This window comes from Lampris incognitus, chromosome 1, assembly GCF_029633865.1.
Source record: "Lampris incognitus isolate fLamInc1 chromosome 1, fLamInc1.hap2, whole genome shotgun sequence".
NCBI classification, from domain to species: Eukaryota; Metazoa; Chordata; class Actinopteri; order Lampriformes; family Lampridae; genus Lampris; species Lampris incognitus.
Genome location: NC_079211.1, coordinates 149,882,167 through 149,904,158, shown reverse-complemented (window position 1 = coordinate 149,904,158; position 21,992 = coordinate 149,882,167). Strand labels below are relative to the sequence as shown.

The 21,992-nt window shown below is 44.5% G+C and overlaps 1 protein-coding gene across 1 annotated transcript; it reads right to left on the bottom strand.

Moving 5' to 3' along the window:
* Window positions 1–248: 248 nt before the first annotated feature.
* ckap2l (cytoskeleton associated protein 2-like) lies at window positions 249–21,767 on the bottom strand. Its single transcript, XM_056280381.1, has 6 exons — window positions 21,133–21,767; window positions 17,872–18,067; window positions 15,255–15,413; window positions 13,385–13,438; window positions 3,508–3,683; window positions 249–549 (listed from the first exon to the last, which is right to left on the bottom strand). The coding sequence occupies exons 1-6, from the start codon at window positions 21,765–21,767 to the stop codon at window positions 249–251; spliced, it is 1,521 nt and encodes a 506-aa protein (XP_056136356.1).
* Window positions 21,768–21,992: the final 225 nt, after the last annotated feature.

The following is a 21,992-nucleotide window of genomic DNA, read 5'->3' as shown; positions in this document are numbered from 1 at the left end:
TGTAGATGACAGTGACAGGACAGACTTTCCCCTCAGGGATAGAAGAGACAATAAATACACCAACTACAATCTAACACAAACTTCTCAATCTAATTTGACAAAACATGCTTTGGGATTTTTCCCTTTTGTGAATCATTACTTCAACAGAACAACATTTTCTTTAAATCTTACAGAACCTGTGTGTTTGGATTCAACCATACATCCATAGTGGCGTGTGAGTTCTGAGGCGGAAGCGTCACGTCACATGATCAGTCATCACTGTAAACAAGTTGGATGTGTACTTGATCTTTTAAGGCCTCATTCTCCCTGTAGACATACATGGTTGTGTCTGTCGGGGATGAGCTGGCTTCTCCCCCTTTTTCCTCACTGCCCCTCTCCTCCTCAGCCATCATGTCGTCGTAGGAGGCCACGCAGAGATCGTGGTCCTGGAGGGAGGCTGGGTAGCGAACCGAGGTCCTTTCGATTCTTATCGACCGCCTCACAGGGGTGAAGAACCGCACCTCCTGGCCATTGACCTGCACTGGCTCCCTCTTCTGGCTTTGAGGACCACTGCAGGCAAAGCAGAATAGAAACACAAAGGAAATTATTCAACAGCCTTTACTTGATCTGGTTTAAATTAAATTGATTGATGTACATGTGTGATGCTGTCTGCCAGGGATTGTGTGCAATCAGGTGCCTGAGAGACAGGCCAGAAAGCCATCACCATGATTTAGTACACCGGAATGGGTTTCCTCTCTTGGCCCTTAAAAAGGCATACTAGTGGGCTATTTTCCCTGTCTACCACTTGCGCCTTAAGCCTCCTGTAGACTGTGTGATGTGGGCTGTCCCAGATGAAAGATGACTACACATGGGGATGTCTTTGGTTGTGGCTCCAGAATGGTGGTCCTACGTCACACTGTGGTAGGTTCAAAGACAGCCGTTATTACGGTCTTGCGTCTGAAGACAAGCTGGGACAAAAGTCTGACCGTGTCAGAAATTTAGGATGACCATCTGATAGTGTGACTGCTGCTACGACCTACGTCTACTAATCGACACCACACACAATCTTTGCTGGCGCTAAACACAAACAGACTGTTAGCATCTGTGACCCAAATGCGATGGATTCAACAAAACGAGCTTGGTGTCATGTTGCTCTACCAGCAGTGTAGACTGATGACGCACACTAATCAGTTTTTTATGGACTTGAGTTGTAGCCTGTGATTCAGTTGGCGTTATCATACAGTCTGTACACATGAAACTTGATGTTGTACCCAAGTTTACCAAATCCATATCGCACAGTGTGACTTGCAATAAACTTATAAGATTGCTAAAATCCCGCCGTCTGTCGGAGGCTTTAGTTTGTTTCAAATCTTTTTTTCCCAGCATGCAACATCCACTTTGCCAAACTATCCATACATCCCCTCCCTAACAACTCTTAAGTCAGCTGATTAACATATCTCATTGTATTATTGTTTAGTTTTTCCCTTAGTCAATACTCAGTTTGGGTAATACATTCTTGAAAATTCTCTCTGAAATTGTGTCTCCATTTTTGTTGTGGTCAGGACCCAGGCCATAATGCACGCAACAGGTAAAGACGTAGACTCGCACAACATTTATGACACACATATCTTCTTGGAGTTGTTTGCTGTATTTCTTACAATGTCTTGTTTGGAAGTATGAGCAGAATATCAGATAAAAAGTGAACCCACACCACTCTTAGAACAATGAGTGGGGGAAAAAAACAACAACCCAACCGAGGATGTATCAGACGACAAAACTCAGATAAGATCATTAAGATAATTCAGGTCTGATATGAAGTGGGTGGGGTAGGCCTAGGGGCTGTCACAATCATGACATTTTAGTTGACGATTGTCATACAAATAATCGCGATGAACGATTTAATTTCTTTTTTGGCTTTTTCTCCCCAGTTGTACTTGGCCAATTACCCTACTGTCTGAGCCATCCCGGTCGCTGCTCATCTAATGCCCCATCTGCCAAAGCAGACTGAAGGCATTCTGCAGGTGTATCAGCTGTGTGGTTCTCTGGTGTATATCTTGTTTCTAAACACTTGGACTGTAGAGTCCAGTCAGTGGTGAGGTAATGTGGTGTTAAGCTCATGTATGGGGTCATATTTGAGCTTGACCACATGTCTGTAGTGGCTGAGTAAAAGTCGATTTCTTTTAAATCCTTGATAATATCATCCTTGGTTGTATAAATTGGAGATTACAGTTTGGGAGATGTGTGTTTTTCCTGATAATTCGTACTGCTTATCAAACTTTTGCAGCATTTCTTTAAATACTGGTTTTTCAACCGTATCGAACAGCTGCATTTCTTTGACTATATACCACATTACACTGTTAACGTGCACCATCTGGTACTACTACTACTACTTTCGGCTGCTCCCGTTAGGGGGCGCCACAGTGGATCATCCGTTTCCACCTCTTCCTGTCCTCTGCATCTTCCTCTGTGACACCAGCCACCTGCATGTCCTCCCTCACCACATCCATAAACCTCCTCTTTGGCCTTCCTCTTCTCCTCTTCCCTGGCAGCTCCATATTCAGCATCCTTCTCCCAATATACCCAGCATCTCTCCTCCACACATGTCCAAACCATCTCAATCTTGCCTCTCTTGCTTTGTCTCCAAACCGTCCAACCTGAGCTGTCCCTCTAATATACTCCTTCCTAATCCTGTCCTCCTCCATCACTCCCAATGAATATATTAGCATCTTCAACAGCTCCACCTCCTGTCTTTTCATCAGCACCACTGTCTCCAGTGGTGCTGATGAAACATAGCTGGTCTCACTACCATCTTGTAAACCTTCCCTTTAACTCTTGCTGGTACCCTTATATTTAGACAATCGTCTGAAAGCTTCAGGAACAGCTAACTGCCGGGGTGGAACTGTGGCGGTGGCGGTCTTTCCAAGTTTGGCAAATTGGCTGGGGTGGTGGATCCGTAGATGGGTTTTTTTAATTTGTGGTATTGGCGCTTTTGACCGCCACCTTTTTGCTGCAAATCTGACAAATCACCTCCTCCAAGTTATTGGGCTCTCCTTTTTCATTTGGCTTAAAACCAAAATGTGCCACAGCAGTGCTGTGGTGTTCGGCTTTGCAACTACGTCCACGTCAACAAATGCTCATCCAAATGCAGTTGTTGAATATTATAGAATAAGCATCTCAAGATAAACTGTTTGTTGGCACTATTTCACCACTCGTGTGCCAGGGGCGCAACAAGATGACGTCATTAAAAGAGCGCTAGTCAAACGACAAACGGTGGAAAACGACGTTGAAATAGTGATGGAAACATGACATGTCTGTTAGTTTCATCCAGCTTTTTTTATACAACTGAATGGAAACGATTCTAACGACTATGCAAGATGATCGCGGGCAGGTCAAATAATCGTGATCAGGTGATGTAATTGTGACAGCCCTAGGTAGGCCGATTATGAAATCAGGGCAAAAGCCACAAATCAACTTTCATGTCAAATGTCTTGTTAGTGACTGTTTTTATACAGGTTTGGTACCACATACCCAGGGGTGGCAGTGATCTTGTACTTGATTACAGAAGAGTCCCCTTTGTTCCCGAAGATGAGGGCTCTGACAGGCTTAGGAGTAACTAAAAGGTCGTCTGTACCCTCAGGAGATTGGTCCCCCTGACCCGGTGTCTCCTTCCTCTGGTCCCCCTGACCTGGCGTCTCCTGCCCCTCCTCCACAAACTCCTCAGCGACAGACAAGGGACCTAAGAGTCAGAGTAGAGGTCATTTTATTAACCGGATTACTACAAATTCTGCTATTACTACTCTTGTTACCAATACTACTACAACTAATAATATTTCTTACATATTTATTGAAAAAGTACACTTTCAAATACACTTCAAACAAACAAATTAAAAGATGTTAATATTGTTAGGAAAAACTACTCAAAGAAACGAAAAATGTTTGCAACTTCATTGCTTCTTCACACATTTTTGTTTTAAGCTCTTTTATTTACGTCACAGCACAATCCCAAAAACAACCAAAATTAAGATAGAAACTTGGGTAAATGTACCCAAACTAATATATAGAGCAGTACACACCTAATTACAAAAGCAGTTATAAGGGAAAAGAAATTAAAATTAGAGAGTAGAGGCGTAAGAATATATCGACACACTCGAGCATCGCGATATTATCTTTTGTGATACTGTATCAATTCTCAAAACCACTATATGGATTTTTAATGGTTTATATGTAAAGGTTCGTGACAAACATTTTGTGTTGTGTGTAACCCCACAACCGCTAGATAAGTGTTGTAATCTATCTTCAGCCATCTGACTCTTCCACTCCAACGTAAACTGAGACAGGAAGTAGCATAAGCACAAAGAACACAGGCTTATGAAACCACAATATATCACCTTTCTTACAGTATCACAATATATCGCGATATATTGAATCATAACCCCTGTATCCTGGTAAGTATCGTATCGCCAGATTCTCACCAATACACAACCATATTGGAGAGCAGGACACAAGACTTGTCTTCCTCTGGTCTGTAGAGCTAGTTGCATGTTGAGTAGTGATAGTAAATCACTAATTTCCATTCAAAACGGCTTGTGCCTTGAACCACTGCTGATCTTCAAAGCAATGCACTTCTTACTATAACGATGGATCGAAAGATATATTTGAATTAGAAAGCAGAGAAAATATTGTGTCAAACATTTGAAGTAAACGGAATAATTTTTTGACAAAGTTGTGGCTGAAAAATGATTTGTAACGGCTCTGGTTTTGACGCTGCTGTTTCTCTCTACACTGCCCACATTCCTAAACAAACTGGTGGTTTAAACTGCCATAGTTTGTTCACATAGAATGTGAACAAATACACCCACCAGCCATTCTTGTGCCATACTCCCTTTCATGTACCTGTACTTTTTTCACTATGCTGTCAATGGCCAGGAGATTTCCGTACTGTACCTTTATTAACTTCATGGCTTTGCTGGCTTTCTTGCCCAGTAAAGGAATTCTGCCTTTCTGGTCCACCACTTTAAACTCCATCCATTATCTGAACCGCTTATCCTGCTCTCAGGGTCGCGGGGATGCTGGAGCCTATCCCAGCAGCCATTGGGCAGCAGGCAGGGAGACACCCTGGACAGGCTGCCAGTCCACCACAGGGCCCACACACACACCCATTCATTCCTAGGGACTATTTAGTACGGCCAATTCACCTGAACTAGTACATGTCTTTGGACTGTGGGAGGAAACCCACGCCGATATGGGGAGAACATGCAAACTCCACACTGAGGACGACCCGGGATGACCCACCAAGGTTGGACTATCCCGGGGCTCGAACCCAGGACCTTCTTTTGTGAGGCGACCACGCTAACCACTGCACCACCATGCCGCCCTCACTTGACACTCCAGTCTGTACAATTTATTGTTTCTGACCTTGACTTTACATTTACCAAGGGGACACACTTTTTGGTCTCGTTGCACATCACAAGCACTTTCTCTATGTGCTCCAGCTTGGTGTCTGGGTTTAGGAGATGTATGTCAGTGACACTGCAGGTCGCTCCACAGTCTATCATCATTCCTGCAAAGAGTTGCTGGCCTCGGCTGTGGCCCTCTTTCACTTGGTCTCCGTCTCTCCATTTACTTCTGTTATGGTCATAATGTCCTCATGTGTATCAGTGTCCTGCTCTGTGACGGCTTGCACTGGCTGATATGTCCTGCTCTTCTCTTTCATTTGCATTTTGCAGCAAAATGATTTTCTTTCCTGTGATGGCCTGGCGGCCTGTCCAGGGTGTCTCCTCACCTGCCGTCCAATGACTGCTGGGGATAGGCTCCAGCATCCCGTGACCCTGAGAGCAGGATAAGCTGTTTGGATAACGTAACATTGAGGTAAACAATCATTTTTGACAAAGTTATGGCTGAAAAACGATTTGTAACTGCTCTGGTTTTGACGCTGCCGTTTGTCTCTACACTGCCCGCATTCCTAAACAAACTGTGGTGGTTTAAACTGTAACAGCAATCATGGAATGTGAACAAATACACCCACCCACCATTCATGTGCAGTACATCTGACCAAAGCCTGTCAATGACCAACATATAAGCCACAGCAAATAATTTCTAATTTTTCATTCCTGTTTCTACCGTGACTGAAGGCTTGATGGTCTTACTGAGTGAGGAGCTGGGTAAAAGGGGGCTGAAAACATGGTGGTATGACACTAAAGTGATAAAAAAGTTAACCCTAATGATAAATTCAACAAAAACAAGATCACACCCGTGGCAGGAAGAATATCTATGCTTTCATTCTTCCAGAAGAAAATGCACATTTGATCAACAATCATACTGTATGAGGAGACCCATGTCCCTTTTGCGTACTGCAAATTAGCAAATACAAAGAAATGTTTATCCTATGCAGAAATATCATATGCTTCAACTACTGAAGTAAAAGTAGCTAGAGACCAGTTTTGCTGATACTAGACATTAAGCAATCGCTAAAGTTTTAATAATGGAAAAGGTTGGTACTTCCCATGTCATTGTTAATGACTCTCAAATAATTGCGGTGTAAAAAAGGTTTTGAATCACCGCAACCATGAGAGGTCCTTGATCATACAGTCGTAACTGTGCACAAAAATTATTAGGCTGAGAGGCCCAGCAGTGTGTGAGATTAGCAGTGGACAGATACACGCACAAACTGACAGAAAAGCCAGTGTTTTTCCTGCCATTATAAGACTTTTGTGCAGCAACCAAGCCGACTGAACGGGAAATATGAAAAGAAAAAAAGTTTTTAATATGCAGCTGTTCAATAATAATTGGGGCGTCGGGGTAGCGTAGCGATCTATTCCATTGCCTACCAACACAGGGATCACTGGATCGAATCCCCGTGTTACCTCCGGCTTGGTCGGGCATGTCTGCAGATGGGAAGCTGGATGTGGGTGTGTGTCCTGGTCGCTGCACTAGCACCTCCTCTGGTGGGTCAGGGCGCCTATTCTGGGAGGAGAGGGAACTGGGGGTAATAGCATGATCCTCCCACATGCTACGTCCCCCTGGTGAAACTCCTCACTGTCAGGTGAAAAGAAGTGTCTGATGACTTCATGTATCGGAGGAGATGTAGTAGTCTGCAGCCCTCCCCGGATTGGCAGAGCGGGTGGACCAGTGACCGGGCCAGCTCGGAAGAGTGGGGTAATTGGCCAGATAGAATTGGTGAGGTGGGGAAAAAAAGAATCTACCTCATAAAAACATTTTGCCTGTCAGTCTGTGGATGCACAGACTCCTATGTGGACCCTCACATGAATGCAACCAAGTCTAACATGAACTTGCGCTTTCCAAAAAGAAAAGGTTTGCACCATTTTGTTCTAACCCTAACCATGTCTTTATTTTTATAATATAATAAAGCTGGGTAAATCATTTACGCTCGTTCATGTGCGACTCACATCTACGGTTGACTCGGATTGGGCAGCTTTTTTTGTTCATGAAAGAGCTGGGTGTTTAACTTCATCTTAAAGATGGTGAGGGACTCAGCAGATCGAACGGAGTTTGGTAACTTGTTCCACCAACGGAAAACTACAGAAGAGTCTTGGTAATGAGTTAGGGTCCCGTTGTGGCGGAAGTGCCAGGCACCTTTCATTGGCAGACCGTAGTGGGCGGGACTGAGTGTAGACCTGAATGAGGGAGTTCAGGTAGGCAGGAGCCATTTTAGTTGCTGTTTTGTAAGCGAGTATCATGGTATTGAATTTGATGCAGGCAGGTACTAGGAGCGAGTGGAGGGATATGAACAGCGGAAGGACATGCTGTTTTGAGTTGATTGAAGACCAGACACGCTGCTGCGTTGTGGATTTTTGCAGAGGTTTGAAAGTGCATGCAGGGAGACCTGCCAGTAAGGAGTAGCAGCAGTCAATGCATGATATTACAAGAGCCTGTACCAAGAGTTGTGTTGCATGCTCAGACAGGTAGGGTCTAATATTCCTGATGTTGTACAGGGCAAATTGGCAGAACCAAGCATTCGAGACCACTCAAACCTTAAAGGTTAGTTGGTCATCAATCATGACACCCAGGTTTTGGGCAGACTTTGTGGGCATGAGTTGGGTTGATCCGAGCTGGATATTGATCTGTGTTGTAAGGATGGACTGGCTGGGATGACAAGGAGCTCAGTCTTAGATAGGTTAAGCTGAAGGTGGCGTTGTTTCATCCATGCAGATATCAATCAGCAAGACATGACAATATCCATGCTAAGACTGTGAGGTCATCTGGTGGGAATGAAAGGAAGAGCTGTTTATCGTCAGCATAGCAATGGTATGAGAAACCATGGGAGCGGATGATTGCGCCAAGTGAGGTGGTGTATATTGAGAAGAGAAGGGGACCAACCACTGACCCTTGAGGCACCCCTGTGGATAAGCTGTGTGGTTTTGCCACTTCTCCCGTCCAAGAGATCTCCCTGAGAGGTAGGACATGAACCAGCAGCGGGCAGATCCCGAGATACCAAGCTCAGTGAGTGTGGAGAGGAGGATTTGGTCGTTAACTGTGTCAAAGGCAGCTGACGGATCTAGCAGCATTAAAGCTGAGGACTGACAAGCAGCTTTAGCCAAACACAGTGCAGTCTCAGTAGAGTGACCCCCGCTTGAATCCAGACTGATTTGGATCGTAAAGATTCTCAGAAAGGAATTCAGTTTTGACTGCAATCTAAAGGAAGTTCTTTATAACGTTTGCATTTTTGGATTATCAAAATTCTTTGAATAACTTTTGATCATGTTGCTGCCCGATCCGAGTCAACCGTAGATGTGAGTCGCGCATGCCCATGGTTGAGAGCAGCACTGGTCAACCTAGCTAGAGAGTGGATAAAGAGAGGGAGCGGCTGTAGCGAGAACAAGCGTTTTTCAAAGGGTTTAAATTACTGCAACCACTAAAGGTTCTTGATCATACATTCATAACTGCACAAATAATTTTTGGCTGATAGGCCCAGTAGCATGCAAGATTAGCCGCAGACAGATGGGATTGTTTCTCCCTCTTCAGAACAGATGAGTCCACCTGAACAGGCTGGGTAGCCGAATACTAGCGGCCAACCTGCAGCCCGCTGTACAGTCTTATCCACAACTGACTGTTTACATCCCACACTTCCCTCCCGGAACCTCGGTTTCTGCCTACGGTGGCGCTCCAAAGTACTATTTTGTCCACTAGCCCCCCCCCCCCCCCCAACACTTGCCTCATCTGTGATTAACTGGGCGTTTTCCCCATACAGACTACTATTAGGCACCAGGGCTCTCATACACACAACATATTACGACGTGACAGGCATGTAGACCACAGTGTGCTAACTCCATTTTCCGAACTGATTATCCTGCTCTCAGGGTCGCGGGGATGCTGGAGCCTATCCCAGCAGTCATTGGGCGGCAGGCGGGGAAACACCCTGGACAGGCCACCAAGCCATCACAGGGCACGCACACACCCACACATTCATAGCTAGGGACAATTTAGTACGACCAATTCACCTGACCTAACATGTCTTTGGACTGTGGGAGGAAACCCACGCAGACACGAGGAGAACATGCAAACTCCACACAGGACGACCCGGGACGACCCCCGGGGCTGGAACCCAGGACCTTCTTGCTGTGACGCAACCGCGCTAACCACTGCGCCACCATGCCGCTAGTTAAACGCGCACAACCTGTCATAAGTTTTGCCTAAATAATATCCGATCTATTACCAACAAAGTCCCTTTGGTCAATGACTTCATCACAAAGCACAAACTGGACTATTTAAGTCTCATAGAAACCTGACAGTCACAGAATGACTTTCTACAGCTAAATTCAACAACTCCACCAGGATTTGTTTAGAATATGCAAACCTTGGTCTTCGGCAAGAGGAGGTGGCCTTGCGCTGATCTATTGCGATAGTATAAAACTAATGCCACTCTCTCTACCTGATCAAGCTTCCTATTAACTGCTGGCTGTTAAGCTCTATGGACCTCCACCCATCAGTATTGCTGCTCTGTAGAGACCACCTAACGCTCTGAAACTGCTCTGACCAGAGTGGTGAACGATATTCTACTAACTATGAACTCTGATTCCATGTCTGTGCTTCTACTACTGGACCTCAGTGCAGCCTTTGACGCCACTGCTCACTGTAGACTATTAGACAGTTTAAATTGTAATTTTGGTGTCTCTGGCTTAAGTCCTATTTATCTGGAAGAACACATTGTGTGCTATAATATTACGTTGAAATTCGCTGACGTTAAGTATGGTGTACCTCAGGGCTCAGTTCTTGGCCCTCTACTTTTCTCTCTTTATATTTCACCTCTTGGCCAAATTCTACGCAGTCATGGAATACATTTCTATTGCTATGCTGATGATACTAAGCTGTATGTGCCTATAAGGGCTGATAATTATACTCAAATGACTAATTTAGAGGCCTGCTTGGCTACTGTGAAAAATTGGATGCCACTAAATTTCCTGCTTTTAAATTTGGATAAAACTGAGATGGAGGCTGTTGGCCATGCAAGACGCAGACAACAATTTGATCAAGTAACAACAATCGACAACTCTGTGGTTTCACAAAGCGTGGCAGCCAAAAATCTTGGTGTTACGTTTGATCCCAGCCTTTCATTTGATAAACACATTAAAGAAATCACCAAGTCTGCCTTTTTTCACTTGCATAACAAAGCTAAAATTCGGTCTTTCCTGTCCATGGCTGACACAGAGACTCTAATACATGCATTTGTTTCATCCAGACTTGATTACTGTAATGTTCTGTTTTTAGGTCTACTACATGCTAGTACTAAAAGTCTTCAGATAGTTCAGAATGCTGCAGCTAGAACCCTAACCAAAACTAAAAAAATTTGACCATATTACACCAATTCTTGCCTCCCTTCCTATCCATGTTAGATCAGACTTCAAGGTGCTTCTGCTGACTTATAAAATCCTAAATGGGCTTGCTCCTTAAACCATACATTCCATCTCAAGCTCTTCACTCTCAAAATACAGGGCTCCTGTGTGTACTCAAAGTTAAGAAGTCAGCTGGTGGCAGGGCCTCTTCCTATCAGGCCCCGTTCTTTTGGGATAACCTGCCTGCTGCTGTCAGACAGTCAGTCTGAGTCCTTTAAATCCAAACTTAACTCATCTTTTTGCCTTAACCTACAATTGGTTGCCTTTAAATTGAGTACTTCACAACCTGTACTGCATGGCGGGTCGGTTTCTGTTTCAATGAATTTACCAACCACTGTTCTGCCGACAAGAATATAGACTATAGATTGACTGTTGCAAACAGTTCTCTCTCTCATGTCTTTTCTCGTTCTTAATTAATGTCTTGTCCTTTCTCTTCTTCTCCTTAGTCTCCCTTGTGTGCACGTGTAGTCTGTCCTCCTCCCAGGTCTCCATGGTGATGGTTGTCGCCACCTGGACACTGCTCGGCATTCCCCTCAAAACATTTTCTTTTATATATATATCTTATAAATACATATTTTGTTATCCTGTTTCAATGTTATATCCTTCTCTCACAGACATGTTACTAACGTTTTTTGTTTGTTTTTTTGTCTACATGATGATGGTGGTCATGTAGCTTGGCATCCTCCATCATAATCTTTTTCCTATCTTGTTAGTTTTTAGTTATTAGAGCGCGAGTGTCTGTAATAGAACTCAATTTCCCCACGGGGATAAATAAAGTATTCTGATCCTGTTATCCTCTTTCAGTGTTGTATTCTGAAAATTGTTTTGCTCTCCCTGAGGTTTCTTCCTATGAAGTTTTTTTAGTGAATTGTTCCTTATCTGATGTGATGGTCTAAGGACAGAATGTTGTGTTGCTGTAAAGCCCCCTGAAGCAAATTTGTGATATTGGCTACTGATAATATTGACTTAATTAGAGCTATTTCTCCAGGCTCACAGCTACGTGGAAGACAAAGCCCACCCAACTACGACGCATCATGCGTTTCCACTTTCAAGAAAGGAGGGTTACACTTTATTTTAGGGGGTCAGAAATTACCTAGTATTTTCCTAGTAATGAGGTGGTAATTATCACGTAATTTCTTAGAAATAAGGTTGAAATTACCTTGTAATTTGGGTTAGGGTTAGCTGTAAAATTACCTGTAAAAACTACCACCTTATTACTAGGTCATTTCCGACCCCTAAAATAAAGTGTTACCGAAAGGATTGCCACAGAGCAGCTAGCCTCTGAAGCACAGAACAGCAAAGAAACCCCTGTTTCCTCATGCGCGTTTTAGATTTAAGGCAGAAAGTACTGTTTGCTTCCCAAGCATCAGAATCAGGGCTTAAGTAGTATGTTCCAGCTTTGGTCCAGCGCATGTGTCTACATGTATGGCCTCAAGTCAGAATAGACATGCAGCTTCTACACTAGATACTGGGACCTCAGACAAGCCTTTGTTAGAGAGATTAAACGTCGCCTGTGCTACTGAGACCAAAAGAAGTTTAGCATCTCACAGTCAGCTACAATTGTAAGTGTAGTGCAGTCAGAAGATAGGCCACCTGCTACGTGCCTGGTGAAGGAAGCCAAAAAAAAGGTTTCCCCTGAACTGTTAACAGAGATGCAAGAGCTTAAGACAGGTCTAGCTTCTATAAAAGGTCTCAGTACGCAGATGGCTCAGATTAATGAGACTACAGCAGACTAGGTTACAGCCCTATGCCCCACCTGCAGTTAGGCCAGATAGAGACCCTCAGCCACCCGTTTCACCACAGCAGCCATTGCAGCCTCAGTATGGACCTAATCAGTACACTAACTGATCGTCCGTGCTCCACGGAGATCAAGTCAAGTAGGTTTTGTTTGACCCCAGAGGAGCAATTGTTGTTTAGCAGCAGCAACATTTAAACACAACATGCAGTGAGGAGAACAAAGCAATGCGACAGTAAACAGTGTTTATCAAGGTTGAGCTGGTATTACCTCTTGCTATTGGAGTTTAGCAGTGAAATGGCTGAGGGAATGGAGGAGTGTGTGTATGTCCATCCATTTTCCGAACCACTTATTCTGCTCTCAGGGTTGCGGTGATGCTGGAGCCTATCCCAGCAGTCATTAGGCGGCAGGCGGGGAGACACCCTGGACAGGCCGCCAAACTGTCACACAGGGCCGACGTACACACACACATTCACACCTAGGGACAATCTAGAACGGCCGATTCACCTGACCTACATGTCTTTTGGACGGAAACCCACGCAGACACGGGGAGAACATGCAAACTCCACACAGGATGACCCGGGACGACCCCCAAGGTTGAACTACCCTGGGGCTTGAACCCAGGACCTTCTTACTGTGAGGCACCCGCGCTAACCACTGCGCCGCCCCACTGTTTGTGTTTATGACAAATCTAATATCAATGGGATATTGTAATACAGGCACTGTGGTGGATTGTCCAATTCACTTATTTCAAGAAGTTGTGATGAAACATCAAACTACAGCTCCTATGCATAAAGGATGTTACACAACTACCTTGGGCCTTGTCTTTTTTCTTCAGGATCTCAAACACCACAGTCCGCAGCTCATCTAGAGGCTGGAGAGAAAAGAAGGAAAAAAATGTGAATCGTATGAAACCAAGTGATAAACATCAAAGCAGATACTAATCTGATTAGCTCCTATTACAACGAACACTGTTTAGGGTAGGGCATCTATGGCATTGTAGCCGACTCAACTGCAAATTCTGTTAACCGACCACTTAATACAGATAAATCCAGAATCTTTCACTGCTAATTTTGACAGTGAGTAGATTTAGATTTCATTTTCACGTTCATCCATCCATCCTGAAATTCATACTGGAAACGAAAGCTCCTGCTAGCTAGCTACATGGCAATGCAAGGAGCTACACTACAATCTGCATGTGAAAAATAAAAGTTGAAGCTTACTTTTATATCTATGCGGGCATGAATGACTTCCTGTATTTGAGAATCTGTACTTGTAGAAATGTTTTGCACTCTTGATATAAAAATACGCATGACTACAACACCCATTTCTCGAGTATTTGCCAATTTATTTGTGAAATTATGAATCTTTCACTGTTCTCCCAGAGCCCAAGTTTGTTCTCCAGGTTTGAAAGCTCAGAAATGAAAGTCTGAATAAAAGTAAACAAAATTTTAAAAAGTTTTGAAATGCTATAACCTTGATTTTGGAAGGGTAAATCTTTTCAGGTATGAATTTACGTCCAAGTGATTACCAGTAGTAGTCACTCTGGCACAGCAAAGTAAAGCATCAGAGGGAATTTCACAATAGGAACTACATTTTTTTTTAAGTGACCACTCAAATTCAGTATGAGAGTCTGTTGTTGCATCATGTTAGCATTGGCTGAACTATGGACTGTTTCTTTGCATCGATCAAGGGTTGTGGATTCGTTCCAAGTTTAATGCATCCAATTCTAGATGGCGAGCTGGAGTTACATGTCCAGTATTGACAAAAGGATGGATAACCCTGTGATGGCCTGGCGGCCTGTCCAGGGTGTCTCCCCGCCTGCCGCCCAATGACTGCTGAGATAAGCTCCAGCAGCATCCCCGTGACCCTGAGAGCAAGACAAGCGGTTTGGATAATGGATGGATGGATGGACAACTGAGAAAATGAAACGTGCCCATGTGTTACATGAGTCATGAGTGTAAATTACAGATATAACATAATGGTCTGAATATAGATAAGGGTAACGTAAGCTAGATAGATCGACTTCTGTTTTTTTTGGGTGGGGGGGTTTCCTCCCCAATTGTATACAGCCAATTATCCCACTCTTCTGAGCCGTCCCAGTCGCTGCTCCACCCACTCTGCCAATCCGGGGAGGGCTGCAGACTACCACATGTCTCCAATACATGTGGAGTCGCCAGCCACTTCTTTTTGACAGGGGAACGTAGGCCGTGGGAGGATCACGCTATTCCCCCCAGTTCCCCCTCCCCCCTGACCAACCAGAGGAGGCGCTAGTGCAGCGACCAGGACACATACCCACATCCGGCTTCCCACCTGCAGACACGGCCAATTGTGTCTGTAGGGACGCCTGACCAAGCCGAAGGTAACACGGGGATTCAAACTGGCGATCCCCGTGTTGGTAGGCAACAGAATAGACTGCCATGCCACCCAGACGCCCGTGAGGATTTCTTTTAAAATACCTGATTATATTATCGGGACTTAACAAAACAGAACTGACAAACAATCAACTATATTTAATGGGGAGAAAAAAATTAAGAGAATAAATCAAACCCCTCACAACCAACAAAACAGAATCTCATCGGATGATAGCCAAAATTTTGCAGATTTGGGCTTGGCCTTTCTAGAATTCAATGAGGAAGCAGCAAGAGAGAAAGAGATGATGAGGTGGTGGAGAGAGCTTGTCGATTTACCTCAGACGCCACACGAACGGCTTCCTGAAACACAGGCAAGATGTCATAGTTTCCCTCTTTTTCCATCAGACGGGCCTGAAAGATCCAGTACTTGGCAAACTTCTTGGCCACTGCAGGCAAACGGGAGAGGACCTCCTTTCCCTGCTCTGGGGGGCAGCCCTGAGGATGGACAGCAAAACATATTCATACACCTACCTTTCTTTTTCACTCAAAAAAAAAAAAAAAATCCTGAACACATTTGTCTTGTGGAGCCAAGCAACTTGCATTTTAGTGTGGTGAGGAAAAAGGAAAGAAAAGATAAAATGGGTAAGAGGATTTTTGGTTCGTGGAGCAACAGCAAGCTCTGAATAACATTTCTTCAAACAATAAGATGAAAAAATAGAGTTATTAATAACTTTACATAGTAGGGCATTGGTATAAGTGATGATTTAACAAGGCATCTCTGTTAGCATTAGGCCCAAGCACGACATCCATCCATTATCCGAACTGCTTATCCTGCTCTCAGGGTCACGGGGATGCTGGAGCCTATCCCAGCAGTCATTTGGCGGCAGACAGGGAGACACCCTGGACAGGCCACCAGGCCATCACACACCTGAGTCGTTTTGTTTTGTTGTTGCTCTAGTTTGTAACAAGGCCTTGGGTTCCCAAAAGGCACAAATTTAATGTATAATAATAATTTGGTGACTAATGATGCAATTAAAGAAAACATGACATCCTTCAACTAATGACTCGATTTTCTTCTTGGCCCCATCACTCCAAAGGTGTGGTGAGTGTGTGTCTCAAAATAAAGTGAGAAAAAGTGGTCAAATCTACCTCAAGGACTATGATGGGGCAATCCCAATAACAAAAAATAACCCACTGAGGACTGATTCCACCTAATGTGTATAAAACAGGGCTTAAAATACTCATAATTCTACTCAAGTGGGAGATTAACAATGAATGAAACCCAGATCTAGTTGTTCCTACTGGACTCTTCAGAGACCGAGGACACTGGCGTTTATGTCGCCGCTTCTCAATCTGAATCAATTTCTGCTTTTTATTGTTCTCTGCCACTATTATCAGGACTATCCCTGACCCCTCTTTTGAACCTGTCATCCTGTTTTGGCTTACTGCTGCACCGCTGCTGTGGTCCAGGGCTGAGTGCCTCCTCTCTGGCTACCAGCTTCAGTAGCTAGCTGCTGCGCCTCTGCTGCTGATATGGCGTTAATAAAATACTTTGCACTGGAACATCCAAACCTCAGCCATCAAATCACTCCAAACTGCCTCGCTGAATACTTCCCCCGGACTCTAGCGTCAACCCCCCCCCCCCCATGTCCACAGGGCCTCCCGATGTACGTTTGTTTACTCTGATCATGCTATTCCATCTGTGCTGTCTGACCGGCATTCTATCACACTGCGACATCAACATCATCACAACAAACTACTCGTTCACCCTGGCAATCTGAAGCCCCTGGTTTGTGTTGACAGTGTCACCCCTCCCACAGCACCTTCCTCAGCATCTATGAACAACACTGCAACATTCATGCTACTGAACACTCAGCTCCTTAAACAGTAAAGCACAATAAAGCATCCATGACATCTTCAAGGACAGGAAAATTGACTTTCTACGCCTAACTGAAGACATGGCAAAATCAGCAGGACTTTGTGACGCTAAATCAAGCCACACCCCCAGACTATGTGTGCATACAGAAACCTTGCTCCATGGGTCGTGGTGGTGGGCTGGCTATTACATCAAGCTGACATTCTGGTTAAAGAATTTCCAGTACTCACTGTCTCCTCATTTGGGTGTGTTGCCTCCACACTAGCTGGGTCAGCACAGCTTCAGGTGATCCTTGTGTATTGCCCCACTAAAGCCTCCACTACCTTCATGTGTGAGCTATCTGAGCTACTAACCTCTGTCTGCTCTGTCTCCATCTACACTCCTGTAAGGTGATTTCCTTTTTTGTTTGTTTTTGCCTCCTTTTTCTCCCCTTTTGTACCTGTCCAATTACCCCACTCTTCCGAGCTGTCCCGGTTGCAGCTCCACCCTCTCTGCCAATCCGGGGGAGGGCTGCAGACTACCATATGCCTCCTGTGATACATGTGGAGTCACCAGCCGCTTCTTTTCACCTGACAGTGAGGAGTTTCACCAGGTGGACACTGCGTGAGAGGATCATGCTATTCCTTTCAGCCTCCCCCCACCACCACCCAAACAGGCAGCCTGACCAACCAGAAGAGGCACTAGTGCAGCGACCAGAACACATACCAGTACCTATCAGACCTCCTAAACTCCTATATTCCGTCCTGGAATCTGCGGTCCGCAGATACAGGTCTGCTTTCCATCTCCCACACCAGCCTGCAGACTTTTGGGGATAGAGCCTTTAGTGTGGCGGCCCTCACCCTTTGGAAGTCTATTCCTGCAGAGATCCGCAATGCTGCTTCTTTGGACAATTTTAAGACTACTGAAAACCTACCTTTTTTTTTAACTAAGGCCTATGGTCTGTAGTCTTTTGATCTTTGTTTTAATCTTGCTGTTCTTATAAGAGTCCTCGGGTTCCTTGAAAGACGCTACACAAAACTAAGTTGTTGTTTATCGTCAAACGTTATCCATTACCCAACCCTCAAACTTCTCCTTTACCTTTTCCAGCATTCGGACACAGTCAGCCAGGGACCGATCCACAGCACAAATAAGGGAGTTAGCCTCGTCATTTTCTTCCATGTAATCCCAGTAGGGCCGGGCCAGTGCAACTGTGCGTCTGCCCTGGGGCTTCACTGGCATGGGTGGCCGCTTATAGGAGATGCCCCTGGCTTCCCGCCATTCCTGTAGCTTCCTCCTTGACATCAAACAATAAATCAGAGAGAGGGTATGAATGAAAATAACATGACATGTAAAAACAAGCTTTTTCATATGTGCTATGTTCCCCAGAGGTACCTGGTCGGTGGAAAAAAAGAAGCAGTCGGCTAGTGCTACGTGTATCGGAAGTCACGGGGAATCTATGCCTTCCCTAACTGCGTAAGTGGATGTGCAGTGCTGAGACTTCAGGAGAACAGGGAATGCCATCCATTCCATCCATTATCCAACCGCTTATCCTGCTGTCAGGGTCGTGGGGACGCTGGAGCCTATCCCAGCAATCACTGGGCGGCAGGCAGGGAGACACCCTGGACAGGCTGCCAGACCATCACAGGGCTTATACGTAGCCTATATAAGGCAATAAAAATCAATTCCAATAGACAGAACAAAATGCAGGGCCCTCCTAAATTCAGGCCTTCTACAAATTTAGACAATATAAACGGCAACAAAGAAAGGCTAAAGCCAAGTACTGTATAAAGCATTCCTCAACAGTTACATGTTTTTACAACCTGCCATGGCTACCATTCTTTAGCTTAGCCTACTTCTTAAGCACAATGGCAAGTTTAAGCGTAAGTTAAGTTTAAGCACGATGGCAAGGTACACGGAATACACACAGTAAATAGAGCATAGGAAAAGATAGAGACGGGTGTACGAAAACGGCTCAGGCCTTGAAACAGCATAACAAAATTATATGGCTTTATAAAATATATTTTTTTAAAGTGATGGGGCAATGCCAAGCAGTGTCCAGTTGGCAACCACCGTCATCATTTAGACCTGGGAATGTAGAACAGGGAATGCAAAATGTACCCACATAGAACAGGGAATGCGAAAAGCTAAATTGGGATGAAAAACACACCTGTGTATCTTGTATTTAATTAGTTCTCCATGCTAAATCCTATTGTTTTAACATGCACTTTGTTAAGTGACCAATACAGAAATGCATTATTGTCCACCTAATGCCAGACATAAAAATGAAGAGCTGCCACCAACAGTCTCTTGAAATAGCAAATTTTTAATAAAGTTGGAGAATATTTGTAGTGGTTATGAACGGGTGAAAACCTGAAAAATCAGAAAAACAAAAGAATGCGACAAGCCAAGACTATTCTCAAACAAATTCTAAATGCAGGATCAAACTACACAAATTCCTCATGATTTTGACATGATTTTGTCGCCGCTGACAAATTTCCAGCGTTGGGCCTAATGATGAACGTCAGGAATGACAAACGGGCGTCTTCACCCCATGTAGTGACATAATCGAAGAACAGTCCAAGATGCCACGTTGCTGTGACCCCGACAAACAGTCTAGAGGGCAAGTACTTTTTTGGATTTTCCTGCATAGTCTGACACCTCCTACAACGTTTCTTGACGTTGGCCAATAGGATGACAGAGTGCTCTCTGGTGCACATATATTAAAACATAGCAAAGAGAAACAGAGATGCTACGGTTAATGCTGTCAGGTGGAACAACGAAACCGAGGAACGGTTTGTTGAGCAGTGACAACAATACCCCTGCCTTTTTGACATTTCCTCAAGTGAGTACCATGACAGAGTCAAAAAATGTTAGATTAGACAAGACCGCCAGCACCACACAGAGTGCTTCTGTAGCCATGATTGACTATTTCTTGAATGTCCTCCCCATGACCCATGAACTCGTGAAAGGCAGCATACAATGATTGGTCGGGATCATTCTTGTAGTGTTGCTAGTCTCCCGGCCAAGACACGGCAAGAATTTATGGCACTATGCTTGCCTAATCTGACATGGTGACCATCGTGAAAGACAATAATACTGTGTAGTCTGATCCTGATATAAGACCTCACTCTTTTTTTTTTTGATTGTCATCTGATATTGTCAAAAAATATTTTCAGCAACTATTTCTGAGTAAAGAGGGTTATGAAAATCAAAGTAAAAATAATAGAGATGTATCGGTCAATAATCAGTTCTCAGCTGATAAAACTACAAATGTAAACAATTAGTGGTTTAATCAGCCATTGACCGATTGTTTGAAAGTCCATTGGATAATTTGCCACAATGTCAGACAACAAATGAGTGGAATAGTAATAACTGTTTTTATAAATGTTCGTTATAAATTACATTACCAAAAGAAGATGAAATTTTTCTTTTTTTGTACCCCCCCCCTTTCCTCCCCCATTGTACTTGGCCAATTACCCTATTTTCTGAGCCGTCCCGGCCTCTGCTCCACCCCCTCTGCTGATCCGGGGAGGGCTGCAGACTACCACATGCCTCCTCCCATACACGTGGAGTCACCAGCTACTTCTTTTCACCTGACAGTGAGGAGTTTCACAAGGGGGACGTAGCGCGTGGGAGGATCACGCTATTCCCCCCAGTTCCCCCTCCCCCTTGAACAGGCACGCCGACGGACCAGAGGAGGCGCTAGTGCAACAACCAGGACACGTACCCACATCAGGCTTCCCAACCGCAGACACAGCCAATTGTCTGTAGGGACGCCCAACCAAGCCGGAGGTAACACAAGGATTTGAACAGGCGATCCCCGTGTTAGTAGGCAACGGAATAGGCTGCTATGCTACCCGGATGCCCAGATGACATTTTTGATTACCACACAAACTAGCTTTAATGTCCACCAGGCCTCTGACTTCTACTAAGAGTAACGGGACGTTACATAAAGTGCATAATTTCTAGTGAGACACTAACTTATCTGGTCTATCTTTACTATGGTTACTCATTCACCTTACATTCGGGTTGAACGGCTACTTACTATTCACTTTTCATCCCTGTGACTCAGGACTCAAAATACTTTTTTGGTACAACATGATTTGTGAATTTATTTCATTTGTTGTTTAATGTAAATTATATTTATATTTATTGTACTCATATATTACCAAGTAATTACCACTCATCATAGTTCAATTTCACTGATATTATTCATATATTATTTGTTCTGCATAATTAATGGCCTGTGATTTAAAGTGTTATCCAGAAAATAAATGTCAAAATCTTGCTTAATTCTACAAATCATAGAATCCTCAGAATCTCTGTGTATATTTGTAAACCATTAACGGCATTACTTACATTCTCTCCTCCTGGGCAGCAGTTGGCCTCTTTGTCTCTGTCTGGGGCATGACCCCACGTCGAACCTTGGGAGTCTTCATGTCTTCAGGCCTTAGCACTTGCCTGCAGCTCTTAGCAGAGCATGGTACCTTCTGTGGTACAGATGGACCAGCACTCAGCACAGGCTGGACTTCCGTCGAACCACCTTCCTTCTTGTTGACTGCCCTGCTACATTCCTTGCTTTTCCTTGCCAGCTCTGCTACTTGAGCAGCCCTGTTTACCACCTTGGAATGGCACCGGTTCGCAACCCCTGAGGATGCCTGAGAGCTAGCCCCCCACAATCGAGCGGCACCAGTTCCCTCAACTTTAGAGCTCTGCTCTGAGGGCTGAGCAACTGATTTCACAGTTTTTGCTAAACCCTCCTGCTGACGTGTTTTGACTGCCGCTGTTGTGGTCCTTGTGGGACATCTTCGTTTAGGGGCATTAGTAGATTCTTCCTGGCGTGACGATGGAAGAGGTTTGGTAATTAATGGTTTAGCTCTGGTCTGGTTGTGAGCTTGAGGTCTGATCCCTGTGCCTGTGGTTCGAGTGGCAATGGTTTTCTTCTGAACAGGCTTGTTCACCACGGTGGTAGGTAATGTGTTCATCTGAGCCATGGCAGACATCCGAGAGACTGATCCTGTTTTAATAGGGTTGGGTATTCTGTTGGCGATGGAAGTGGTTCTGGTTGCAGTAGTTAAGTCTGCTCTTACATTTCTAGGCTGGACCACAGCAGGGATGAGGCCTGTTTTGGTTTTAACAAAGGGACCAAGAGTCCTGACGCAGTAAGTTGTGCTGAGAACTGATTTGACTGCATTTGTGGTACTTTTTGTTTGAATTTT